Source organism: Pleurodeles waltl, chromosome 10 (assembly GCF_031143425.1).
Source record: "Pleurodeles waltl isolate 20211129_DDA chromosome 10, aPleWal1.hap1.20221129, whole genome shotgun sequence".
Classification (NCBI taxonomy): domain Eukaryota; kingdom Metazoa; phylum Chordata; class Amphibia; order Caudata; family Salamandridae; genus Pleurodeles; species Pleurodeles waltl.
The window spans coordinates 56,182,099-56,196,075 of NC_090449.1; the positions used below are offsets into that span (position 1 = coordinate 56,182,099).

Sequence of the window (13,977 nt, forward strand, 5' to 3'; positions counted from 1 at the left end):
AGTGGAGAGGGGTAGATTGGGTACAGTGGAATCAAGTGTGGTGGATTGGGGTGGAGTGGGGTAGATTAGGTGGGTTGAAGTCAATAGATTGGAGTGGGGTAGATTAGTGTGGAGTGGAGTAGATTGGAATGGAGTGAGCTAGATTGGGGAAGAGTGGAGTGGGTTAAAATGGAGTGTGGCGGTGTAGATTAGGTTGGAGTGGAATGGGGTAGATTGGGTGAATCTAAGTAGGTTTTGGAGTGGTATTGGAGTGGGGTGGGTTGGGTTGGAGTGGATTGGGATGGGGTTAATTTGCAGTAGGGTGGGGTGGAGTAGGGTGAACTGGGGTAGATTGGGGTAGAGTGGAGTAGATTGGAGGCGAGTATATAGGGGTAGACTGAAGTGGGGCAGATTGGAGTGGGATAGATTGGAGTAGGGTAGTTTGGGATGGGGTGGGTGGGGTAGATTGGAGTGAAGTGGATTGAGGTGGAGTGGGTTAGATTGGAGTGGAGTGGGGTAGATCTGAGTGGAGTGTGACAGATTGGAATGGGGTAGATTGGTGTGTCGAAGATTGGATAGGATAGATGGAGTAGGGTAGTTTGGGTAGGAGTGGGGTGGGATAGATTGGAGTGGCTTGTTGTGGAGTAGGTTAGATTGGAGTGGAGTGGGGTAGATTTGAGTGGAGTGTGGTTGATTGGAGTGGGGTAGATTGGAGTGAATTGGAGTGAGGTAGATTTGGGTAGAGTGGAGAGTAGTTGAGAGGAGGGGGTAGATTGGAGTGGAGTGGGGTAGATTGGGGGATTTGAGTGTGCTTGATTGCAGTGGAGTTGGGTGGGGTTGATTGTGGTCAATTGGAGTGGGGTAGATTGTGGTGCAATGCAGTAGATTGGAGTGGAGAGTAGTTGTATAAATTAAATTGGAGTTTGGAATAGAGTGCAGTGAACTGGAATGGAATGCTGTAAATTGGGTTTGGGTAGAGTGGGGTGGAGTGGGGTAGAGTGGAGTGGACTGGAGTCAGGTAGATTGGATTGGATTGGACTGGAGTACTTTGGAATGGAGTGGGGTAGAGTGGAGTACATTGGAGCAGAGTGGGGCATATTTGAATTGATTGTGGCAGATTGGGGTGGAGTAGGGTAGATTTACGTGGGGTAGGGCTCAATGAATTAGATTGAGTGGAGTGGGGTAGATTAGGGTAGAGTGGAGTAGTTTTGCATGGGGTAGATTGTAATGGAGTAGGGTAGATCGGATTGTAGTGGACTGGATTGGGGTAGAGTGAAGTGGAGTGAGGTAGTCTGAAGTGGAGTATATTGGACTGATGTGTGGTAGACTGGGATGGGGTGGAGTGGGGTGGGTAAATTGGTGTCGGGTAGATTGGAGTGCAGCAGACTGAAATAGATTAGATTGGGTGGAGTGAAGTGGGATCAATAGGAGTGGAATAGGGTAGATTAGAGTGGAGAAAAGTGCCAGGTGTGTTGCAGAGAGCATTAGAGGTGAGGGGCATAGTGCGGAGCGGTATGTTATAGAGTAAAGTGGAGTGTCATAGAATGGAGTGGCGTGGCAGAGTGGAAGAGCATAAAGTGAAGTGGCATAGTGTGGAGTATGCATAGTGTGGTATTGGAGTGGAGTGCGGTGGGCTGGAGTAGATTGGGATGGGGTTAATTTGCAGTAGGGTGGGGTAGAGTGGAGTGGATTGGAGTGGAGTAGATAGGGGTATACTGAAGTGGAGCAGATAGGTGTGGGATAAATTGGAGTAGGGTAGTTTGGGATAGGGTGGGTGGGGTAGATTGGAGTGAAGTGGATTGAGGTGGGTTAGACTGGAGTGGAGTGGGGTAGATCTGAGTGGAGTGTGACAGATTGGAATGGGGTAGATTGGTGTGTCGAAGATTGGGGAGGGTAGATGGAGTAGGGTAGTTTGGGTAGGAGTGGGGTGGGGTAGATTGGAGTGGCTTGTGGTGGAGTGGTTTAGATTGGAGTGGAGTGGGGTAGATTTGAGTGGAGTGTGATTGATTGGAGTGGGATAGATTGGAGTGAATTGGATTGAGGTAGATTTGGGTAGAGTGGAGAGTAGTTGAGAGGAGGGGGTAGATTGGAGTGGAGTGGAGTAGATTGGGGGATTGGAGTGTGCTAGATTGCAGTGGAGTTGGGTGGGGTTGATTGTGGTAAATTGGAGTGGGGGTAGATTGTGGTGCAATGCGGTAGATTGGAGTGGAGAATAGTTGGATAAATTACATTGGAGTTTGGAATGGAGTGGAGTGAACTGGAATGGAACTCTGTAAATTAGCCTTGGGTAGATTGGGGTGGAGTGGGGTAGAGTGGAGTGGACTGGAGTCAGGTAGATTGGATTGGATTGGACTGGAGTACATTTGAATGGAGTGGCGTAGAGTGGAGTACATTGGAGCAGAGTGGGGCATATTTGAATGGAGTGTGGCAGATTGGGGTAGAGTGGGGTAGATTTACGTGGGGTAGGGCTCAATGAATTAGATTGAGTGGAGTGGGGTAGATTAGGGTAGAGTGGAGTAGTTTTGCATGGGATAGATTGTAATGGAGTAGGGTAGATCGGATTGTAGTGGACTGGATTGGGGTAGAGTGAAGTGGAGTGAGGTAGTCTGAAGTGGAGTATATTGGACTGATGTGTGGTAGACTGGGATGGGGTGGAGTGGGGTGGGTAAATTGGTGTCGGGTAGATTGGAGTGCAGCAGACTGAAACAGATTAGATTGGGTGGAGTGAAGTGGGATCAATAGGAGTGGAATAGGGTAGATTAGAGTGGAGAAAAGTGCCAGGTGTGTTGCAGAGAGCATTATGAATTAGATTGAGGGGGTGGGGTAGCTTGGGGTAGAGTGGAGTGGAGTAGTTTGGCGTGGGGTAGAATTGTAATGGAGTAGGGTAGAATGGATTGTAGTGAGTGGATTGGGGTAGAGTGAAGTGGAGTGAGGTAGTCTGAAGTGGAGTATATTGGACTGATGTGTGGTAGACTGGGATGGGGTGGAGTGGGATGGGTAAATTGGGGTTGGGTAGATTGGAGTGCAGCAGACTGAAGTAGATTAGATTGGGTGGAGTGAAGTGGGATCAATAGGAGTGGAATAGGGTAGATTAGAGTGGAGAAAAGTGCCAGCCTTGTTGCAGAGTGCATTAGAGTGGAGGGGCATAGTGTGGAGCGGCATGTTATAGAGTAAAGTGGAGTATCATAGAATGGAGTGGTGTGGCAGAGTGGAAGAGCATAAAGTGAACTGGCATAGTGTGGAGTATGCATGGTGTGGTATTGGAGTGGAGTGAAGCGGGCTGGAGTGGATTGGGATGGGGTTAATTTGCAGTAGGGTGGGGTGCAGTAGGGTGAAGTGGGGTAGATTGTGGTAGAGTGGAGTAGATTGGAGTGGAGTAGATAGGGGTAGACTGAAGTGGAGCAGATTGATGTGGGATAGATTGGAGTAGGGTAGTTTGGGATGGGTTTGGGTGGGGTAGATTGGAGTGAAGTGGATTGAGGTGGGTTAAATTGGAGTGGAGTGGGGTAGATCTGAGTGGAGTGTGACAGATTGGAATGGGGTAGATTGGTGTGTCGAAGATTGGGGAGGGTAGATGGAGTAGGGTAGTTTGGGTAGGAGTGGGGTGGGGTAGATTGGAGTGGCTTGTGGTGGAGTAGGTTAGATTGGAGTGGAGTGGGGTAGATTTGAGTGGAGTGTGGTAGATTGGGGTAGAGTGGGGTAGATTGAAGTGGGGTAGGGCTCAATGAATTAGATTGAGGGAGTGGGGTAGATTGGGGTAGAGTAGAGTGGAGTAGTTTGGCGTGGGGTAGATTGTAATGGAGTAGGGTAGATTGGATTGTGAGTAGATTGGAGTAGAGTGAAGTGGAGAGAGGTAGTCTGAAGTGGAGTATATTGGACTGATGTGTGGTAGACTGGGATGGGGTGGAGTGGGGTGGGTAAATTGGGGTGGGGTAGATTGGAGTGCAGCAGGCTGAAGTTGATTAGGTTGGGTGGAGTGAAGTGGGATCGATAGGAGTGGAATAGGGTAGATTGGAGTGGAGAAAAGTGCCAGGCGTGTTGCAGAGTGCATTAGAGTGGAGGGGCATAGTGTGGAGCGGCATGTTATAGAGTAAAGTGGAGTGTCATAGAATGGAGGGACGTGGCATAGAGTGGAAGAGCATAAAGTGAAGTGGCATAGTGTGGAGTATGCATGGTGTGGTGGCACATTGCCATTAAAGACACATTTTCCATTGAAATGACTATTATGTTTGCATTGAAATAAGATTTTACTGCACACAAATGATAATATGTGCAAATGTTATCACCTAGTGTATTGATGTGTTTTGATCGTATTCAAATATTTGTTTCCATCACACTTCAGTATTACAAAAAACATGTGCTTCATTTTTACCAGTTCTGATGTATTCTGAAACATCAGCACAGCCCTTTCTTTTTGTGGTGTGCAAGATAAAAATATTCTACACCCTCTTCTCTTACTTGGGTACTCAGCAGGATTGTCATTTGTCACATAAATTCTCTCACTTTGAATTCAGAGAAATTAAAATAAACACCAAGCTCTCTGGAAGTGATAGCTTGTCATTGTCCTCTGTCTGTGAATGCACAGCAAATGTGACAAGATAATAACAAAATTAAAAAGCCTGTTTAAAGACGTGAGTTCATGGAAAAATACAGTTAACAAGGTTGGGCAACAGCAGGGACAAACTGAAGCTGGACAGCATAAAGCAAATATAGTCAGCAAATTGTATACCATAAAATGTGAGTTACAAACCACAAAGGTAATGGTAAACATCGGGTGGGAATGCATTCCTAGGTCAGCTTTCTGATAGTCCACAAAGGGGGTCATTCTGACCCTGGCGGCCGGTGACCGCCAGGGTCACCGACCACGGGAGCACCGCCAACAGGCTGGCGGTGCTCCCGAGGGCATTCTGACCGTGGCGGTTCAGCCGCGGGCAGAAAGGGTAAACTGGCGGTCTCCCGCCGGTTTACCACTGCCCTTGTGAATCCTCCATGGCTGCGGAGCGCGCTCCGCAGCCATGGGGATTCTGACACTCCCTACCGCCATCCTGTTCCTGGCGGGTCTCCCGCCAGGAACAGGATGGCGGTAGGGGGTGCCGCGGGGCCCCTGCAGTGCCCATGCCCATGGCATGGGCACTGCAGGGGCCCCCGTAAGAGGGCCCCGCAAAGTATTTCAGTGTCTGCTAAGCAGACACTGAAATACGCGACGGGTGCAACTGCACCCGTCGCACCCCTGCAACTACGCCGGCTCAATTCTGAGCCGGCATCCTCGTTGCAGGGGCATTTCCTCTGGGCCGGCGGGCGCTCTTTTGGAGAGCGCCCGCCGGCCCAGAGGAAATGTCTGAATGGCCGCCGCGGTCTTTTGACCGCGGTGCGGTCATTCAGCGGCGGTACCTTGGCGGACGGCGGTCAAAATGACCCCCAAAATGTCTTTAGCAAACCAAATAGCTGTGCTGTCTGGTAGTCTTTGACTGAAAAAATGAGCTCATGCCATGAAAGAAAGCCCCCATGGTGTGGTGGTCCTTTTTGTTTTTTCCAAAAACAAAATCCTGCTTTGGGAGTTTGTTTTGAAAAATAAAAACCTTTGGAAAAGTTTGTCTGATCCAACCATCAACCTTTACACACAATTGGCAGGAACCAACATGATGGAGGTTACTGCCAACATATCAAGATGTCTGTGGGCTGGCGGACATTTTCAAATTGGTTGGGGAAGTAAAGTTCTCTGCCATACTCTTTGACTTTACTACGTCTGTCAAACCCCAAATCAGGCCCTCTTTCTAGAGTGGCACAGTGGGTGAAAAACAATTTTTTGGAAGGTTACCCGGAGGGATTGCATTTGGTTAGATTATTTGAAATCATTCATTCCAACACCTTTTGGATGTTTGATTGCAGTACCATGCTAGATACCTGAGACTGGCAAAGCTTTTCAAGCAAGATATTGCAATTGTTTGTGAATTCTAAAAAGTAGTAAATTTGCATCATTCATGAAGTACCTGTATGGGTGCAGATATGCTACTTTTTTGGTAAACCTGTAAGCATATATATTTCAGTTCCTGATTTAAAAAAATTAACAATTTTAAACCTCTAAGCAAAATCAGGACAACAAAAAAACACCAAAACAACATAGAACATCTGATTCATGGCCCTAGAACCAAAAGCCAAGCCAAGAATGCAATCATGTGAGGGACTTCATAAACCAATCACCAACCTCCATCCTTGAAGCTAAGTCTCTGGCAATGTGCTACTCTGCTTATTATATCCCTGACAGCAAACCCGAGTACACACACCATCACAGTCCTCCATTTCTGAGCTGTGCTGTCTTCGCAAGATGCACCAAATCAGAGGATTTCACAGAAAACAACATAATAGAAATAGCACTCACTCTAACTGTACAAGGATACTGGAAGTCCTTTGCAACCAGGCACCTCACTCTAGACACTCTTACATGCTGTCCTCTTAGAAGTGTGGGGTGAATTATCTCCCTTCTCTCTCTCTGGCTGAAACTTTCTATTTGCTAAACTCTGTTCTTATACCATATCACCATCTACTCAAATCAATCCAACCCGTCTTTATTATTTATCAGCACTTCAATGCACCACTTACAAATATAAACTTTACACATTCCACTGCTTCGTGAAATATATGAAATGTAGAGAATCCATAGTAAATGTTATGATGTTCCATATTAGCTGAGAAAAGTAACACACCTTTAAATTAAAAACGTTATGCCTTAGGAATATAGGGTATAACAAAGAATTTCTGAAACAAATGAATAAACATGGTCCACATCTTGTACACCATTCCCAAATTAGGGACAAATAACATTCAGACTTGCCGTGTTCCCCTTTTATGGTTCCAATCAGAACTCATTCAGACTTAAAATTTAGATAAAAATGGCGAACTTCACTGTCAGTCATTCTAATCAAGAATAAACATTGAGTCAACATATAATGTAACATAAATTTATAAACAGATCCAAACAGTTGTTTTTTCGAGGTTCTTGATGTAATTAGCACCTTTCACAAATGTTTTCATATGCTCTTTAACAGTCAAATTAGCATGTAAACATCATTTAAAAATGATTTAGTATGACCATGTTTTGTTAATTGAGCTTTTGAGCTCAAGAAAGGTTATTTGCATGCATGATGTACCCCATGAATAAGTTAGATCAGTGATTCTTAAACTTTTGACTTCCGTTGACCCCCACTGAATCATTACTGGAATCAGAGGACCCCCATTGAGTCATTATTGAAATCCAGAGAGGTCTGGTCTTAGCAAATTCTCTTATTTGAACCTCAAAACAATAAACACACATACGAAAACAAGTATACACCAAACTAATGCTCAAATATTGAAATATTTCATTTAATTGACAGTCAAATATAGAAAACGTTTTTATATGTTCAATTTTGCATTTTTATTTGTATATACTTTATTCATTTAAATTTATTATTTTACTGTTATCTAATTTTGCCAAACAGTTGCTGACTCCCTGAGTAAGCCTCATGGACCCCCAGGGTTCCTTGGAACATTGGTTAAGAACCATTGCATCAGTTATCTAAGTACCACTTTCTTCAATTGAGGTAAAGCACAAAACTGTTTCAGGACACATGCAAATTACTCCAGGTGAGGTATTCACAAAAAAGTCTACTTTATGACCAACATATACATATGCAAGAGATTATCACTATAGATTCATTTATGCAGGTCATTTATGCTTACGCATTATAAACCAAATATAGTACAAATGTCAAATACAAAGATTGGAAAGTATTATTATTGCGGGAAACAATACAATTTACGCCAAAAATACTGTATATGGTTATTGAAGTGGTGCCTGAGCCCATGACAGGGGGCGGAAAGTGCTAAATAATTGTACTACAACGACAACCCAGTTAAATCTTTATGATACATTAGATGTATACATTAGATATGATATGTGGCTTTCCCCTCTCCGAACCCCACTAATGGCTCTGACGGCACAGACACTCAACACAAAGTGGGCCAAAGATTAACAACAACCAAACACAAGATAGGATCTACTGTAGAAAGCAAGGATGGTGTAGGAGTGAACAGGCTTAGGAGATGTGATTCTCAAAGGACCAGATCGGTCACAAAGTGATGCAAAGTGGCACAGGGTATTTCCTATCCAAATCAAACTTCATTGCTCCAAGCTAAAAGTCATGGCAAAGCTTTACAATTTTCCACAAACATTTCTTAAAAACAACCAATAACAACAAATAAAACAATTCAGTTAAAAAGTAAAAACTGTGCTTCATTCAGAAGACAGCCAAAATATTAAAACATTAAGTTGCTACAAATTTCTGTGACTGCTAACGTGTGCCGTTCTCTTAGAGGGATAGCTTCAGGGCGGTAAAAAGGTTCAAATATTAAATTCTACCCGTAGCCATTACTATCTTATAATGCCTACTGCTCTAGACACAGCCCAGATACAGGTGGGCACTGCAAAGTATATAAATTCTACATCAGAACCATTGTCACAGGGTGAGAGCACCTCCCTTGTTGTGGGGGGTCATTATTCATTTTCTTTCTGTCCTTCACTGCCAGATTTTACCTGTTGATGAGGGACAGAAAAACCGACCTTACACCATCCACTTTAAAAGGGCTGGTAGTGTAATGCCCTACCTCTGATGGCCCCTACTCCATGGGGTGTGAAGAAACAATGTTGAACAATCACTGCCATCGCAAGAAAAGCTTTAGTACATTCACCTTACTTTCCTTTGTTTATTCTTGCATAGGCGTCTGTATATAGGTCCTTTACAGCTGCTATCAGAATACTGTGAAGGACTTGTGAGTGAACTGCAGACCATAGTTCTCTCTGTCCACTAAATCAAAAGCAGATTTCAAATCTAGAAAAGTTGTAAACAATGGGGCTTGAGTATATTTAATGAACACAATGCAGAGTCTCATGCCCTGGTCAACTGTGCCATTACCGTTACTCATGCCAGTCTGTAAATTGGCAACAGTGGGTCTGATTTAGAGTTTGGCGGAGGGGTTACTCCATCATAAACATGACTGATATCCCATCCGCATATTACAATTCCTATATGATAAATTGGGATCTCAATATGCTGGACAGGATATCTGTCACGTTTGTGACTGAGTAACTCCAGCCGCAAAACTCTAAATCAGGCCCAATGTCTTCTGCTTCAAGCCTGTCATTGATGTGACTCAGTAGGGCGCGGTCCTACATTTTTCCGGCACCGTCCGTTAGTAGGATAGTTCAATAATTGACATTTTTATGCAAGGGTATAATTGCAGCCTTGTGCCAAAATCTGGGAACAATATTACTAGATAATACTTCATTAAAGACCCTGGTAAATCGAGGAGCCTTTTGGTTGAACTCAATTGAAACGCATCAGTACCTTGTTTGATTTCTTGCAGGTTATGGCTCTTTCCACTTCTGGGATTGTGAAGGTAAATTTTGGTGGCTGTCTGGTGCCTGATCATACTTATGGTGTATCCTTTCTGATAGATCACTTGTACTTGAAGAGTACAATTTCTTGAAGAAGACAACCCATTCACGGGCCCTGATAAATACCTACAAGTGACGTCATTGTCTATTTTAACCCCAAGTCACAACATGCAATAATTTCTTGCCCTATTTCTACTGTCCAGTCCACTTCAAGTCGTCCCAAATGTTGGACTGTTGTTGGCTTTTTTGTCAATATCAATTTTATAATCTCTATTAAGACTTTTTAGTGTCAATTCACGGAGCAATGTCTCTTTTTCCGAATTCAATGTTCGATTTGCACTTCCTTCACCAACCTTCATCATCAAACCAGTAATATCAGTCAATAATCATGTTTGGCCGTTGACATATGGAGTGCAGCAGTGACTACTGTTTGGTCAAATACTTTTAATACCAATGTGTTGTCACTAGTCCCATGAATCAAGGTGCCTTCCAATGGAGTGCTTTATAAATGGTGCAATCCTAGATTAGTTCTCTGCTGTCCATTTTAATACAAAGAGAGATGTCCTGTGGTCAGGTCTGAAACTTAACATTGTTATATCCTATATATATCTTTGTTTTGATGCCAAGGGGACCATCATCACTCTAAAATCATAAGGCTGTATCTATTAACCAAGCTTCTAGGTTTAGTATTATATATAGGATTGGACACACCCTTAAAGACTTGCCTTGGGGTTGAATTTGTATGACCACTTAGAAAGTGCAGGCCACTGTCAACTAGAAAAAACATATGAGCCGTACCTAATTACCTGGTCCTAGTATAATGTAGGTTGTGCACTCCATGGAATATCTTCTTCACCTTGTGCACAAGTATCAATGTCGTAATTTCCAAAGTGAAAGCAAGGGATCATGAAGAACATTTCAAGCGGCCAAGATCTATTTAAAGGAATAATATCAGTTATGTCTGGAGCAGGACTATGAAGTATAGGTAGAAGATATTGGGGCATATTTATACTCTTTGCGCCGAATGTGCATCAAAAAATTTGATGCACATTCGGCGCAAAACGTGCACCATATTTATACTATGACACCCGACCCCGCGGACGTCGAAATTCCTCCGTGTGCGTAATTTTTTGGATGCAGGAAACTGCCTTGCGTTACTGACATGCAAGGTTGGCGTTCCCGCCCAAAAAATGACTTTAAGGCCTGTGCGCCATATTTATACTCCTGCGTCATTTTGATGCACAGGAGGAGGCAAGCCTTAACAAACGGCGCCCAGCCTGATGTGCGCCGTTTTTTAATGCCTGGGTAAGGCAGGCGTTAAGGGACCTGTGGGCTCACTTCCATGTCCTCTGACCATGGAAGCAGTCCAGAGGTGCCCTTCCCTGCCCCCAGGGACACCCCCTGCCACCCTCGCCCACCCCTGGAGGACGCCCATTGATGAGCGGACCCATCCCAGGTAAGTACAGGTAAGTTCAGGTAAGTATTTTTTTTTATAAAGTGGCATAAGGGGGCCTAATTTCGGCAACCCCCATCATGCCATTGTGCCCAATGGCCATGCCCAGGGGACAGAAGTCCCCTGGGCACGGCCATTTGGCAAGGGGGTATGACTCCTGTCCGTGCTCGCACATTTAAATGCAGCAGCCACGTGTTTCAGAGGAGACTTTGGGCACCGGCACGTTTTTATTTACAATTATTAGAAATCATTTCTTCATCAATGCATCAATATATTTATTACAAATTTATTCATGGATAAATCATTAATTCATTTTTGAATCAAACAATAGGATGTTGCTTAGAACACAAAGAACATTTGTAAAAAATCACTTTAGACCCCAGCACTTCAGAATAAATCAAACACAATAATGTCCTAAATAAAAACAAGGCATCAGCTGTGGACAAAAGGTGCACACACAAAGGATGCCCATTGTATATTTTCCTCCTTGTGAGACTGATAGCTGTAAACAATTTAAAAGACGGCTTTTAAACTGACAACAGTTGTCAGCCTTTCATAGAGGAAAATACACAACGTGTCTCTTTTGTGTGTGAACTTTGTGTTTAAAGTTGAGGCCTTATTTTTTAATATATATTGGTGCATTGGTTAAGAAATGTTTTATGATCATTAATGGAATAGTTGGGCTGACAAGATCTCTCTTGTGGGTCTCATGATAAGTGGGTAGTCCCCTCCCTGTTAATCCCCACTAACTGCTGTTGCTTGTGGTTTGCACTGTTTTCACCTTGCACAAAGCAGCGAAGCAAATTGGTAGCTCAGCAGCATTGCATGAAAAATTAGTAAATCTTAGCCTATGTGCACTGGGACCTCAATGGGCGTGTGAACCCTCATTCTATGTCCACAAGGCAATTTGGTATAATAGAAGGGAAAGTACACACTTGCACGGCCCCTTCCGTATAACAGATCATGCCGGCGTATAACTAGCACAGGTATGATCTCAAGGAGGTGTTCCCTCATTTGCATGAGGTCAGGGCCCCATGCAAAAGAGGAAACAGTTTGCCTCTGCACCCACGCCATATCACAGATACAAGGGCAGAGGCAAGGATGTTGACGGGACACCCTACAAAAGTACCCTATGAAGGGGGAGAAAGGGACCCCCACAGACATCCCAGTGCAGGCAGATGCAGCCACTCTCTGCTCCAATTTGCAGAGGGATTTCTGGCCCTTTCACATGCAGGCCACGTTGCAGCCTACACGTTGAAAGGCAGACTAGCAGCTTTGGCAGCCTGTCTGCTTTTCACTAATGCACTGCTTCAGAGGATAGCATAGCTTTTACTGGCTGTGCTGGGGTAGTTGCTCATTTACTGTAATAGAGTACAGTGACCCGGAACACACTTAAAGATGTGCTGCAGGGCAAACAGGGGCAGTGCATCCTATGGGCCTCATTACGACCCTGGCGGTCTCGGTGGAGGTCGGACTTCCACCAGAGCAGCGGTCCGGCCTCTCGGAGGTCTCAATCCATCAGGGCAGCGCTGCCCTGGGAACTACGAGTCCCCTTTCCTTTGCAAAGGCTGGCAGAAATGTGGTGCCGGGCCCCCATGGGGGATTGCCCAAGCACTTGGCATGAGCAGTGCAGGGGTCCCCATGGAAAGCCCTGTTGCTCTATCCACTGCCTGAATTACGGGCAGTGGAAAGTGTGACGGGTGCTGCTGCACCCGCTGCACCGCCACATTGCCGCCGGCAAGATTACAAGCCAGCATCATTGTTAAGGCCCTGTTCACCGCAGGGTTGGCAGGGAGAAACATTGTGGTGTACTCGTAATAAAGCTGGTGGTATTCTGGCCACACTGGCGGTCAGGTGGTGGTACGGGTTTCGCCAAACTCGTAATGAGGGCCTATATATAATGCGGGTCCTAATGTCATAATTGGATCATTTGCTTTATTAACAACAATATTTAGAAATGTCGTAAACATAAGACTTTCCTGAATGCCGCTTTCATCTCACTATTTCTCAGGCTGTAAATTAAAGGGTTTAGCAGAGGAGCTATGACTGTATACATCAAAGTCACAACTCGATCATGGTCTAAAGAGTATGCGGAGGAAGGTCGAAAGTAAGTGAAAATTGCTGTCCCGTAAAAGAGGATCACTACTGTAAGATGTGATGAGCAGGTAGAGAAGATTTTCACCCTTCCTTTATCCGAGTGAATCTTTTGTATAGCCGAGATGATGCAGCAGTAGGAGACAAGGACAATCACGAAAGGGACCATGACTGAAAAGGGCCCCTCCACAAAGATCACCAGCTCATTGGTGGAGGTGTCTGAGGTGGAGAGCTTCAGTAGTGGGGTCATGTCACAGAAGAAGTGGTGGATCTGATTGGAGCCGCAGAAGAACAACCTGGAGGTCAAGACACTGTGCAGGACAGAGTGCATGGTGGCGAACAACCAGGACACACCCACCAAGAGTAGACAGGCTCTCCTGTGCATCACTGTGGTGTAGCGCAGAGGGTTGCAGATGGCCACGTACCGATCGAAGGCCATGACTGTAAGAAGAAAACACTCAGCACTGGCAAAGGAAATGAAGAAGGACAGCTGGGCGATACATCCAGCGACAGATATTGTCTTTCTCACAGAGAGGATGTTGTCAAGCATTTTGGGTACGGTGACTGAGGTAAAGCCCATGTCCACAAAGGACAGGTTACTTAGAAAGAAATACATGGGGGTATGAAGTTGTGGAGCGATCCATGTGGCCACAATGATGAGTCCATTCCCTGACAGTGTGAAAATGTACATCAACAGGAACAAGACAAAGAGGAAGAATTGATTGTTTTTCTTGTCGGAGAGCCCCAGGAGATGAAATTCAGACACCTTGGTTGCATTGCAGGCAGCCATTTTTCTTTTGTGAGTTACCTGTATGGAAAATTAGAGTGTGCTATCGTCACCTCTTGCAATCCTGTATTATGGAGGAAGAAAATAGTTACAAATCTTGTCCATATCTATGTTAATTGAGAGCTTCTTATTTTAAATCTAGTGCTGACGTTTTGTGACTCATTAACATTTCACAAAATACACAAGTTACACAGGTTGCCTTACATTTCCATATCTCCCACAAAGTGGTGC

General features: G+C 44.7%; 1 protein-coding gene across 1 annotated transcript; it reads right to left on the reverse strand.

Annotated features, from left to right (window-relative positions):
* Positions 1 to 12,816: 12,816 nt before the first annotated feature.
* On the reverse strand, positions 12,817 to 13,749 carry LOC138262374 (olfactory receptor 1f45-like). The gene has a single exon (XM_069212272.1). The coding sequence runs from the start codon at positions 13,747 to 13,749 to the stop codon at positions 12,817 to 12,819; it is 933 nt and encodes a 310-aa protein (XP_069068373.1).
* Between the last annotated feature and the right edge of the window lie 228 nt (positions 13,750 to 13,977).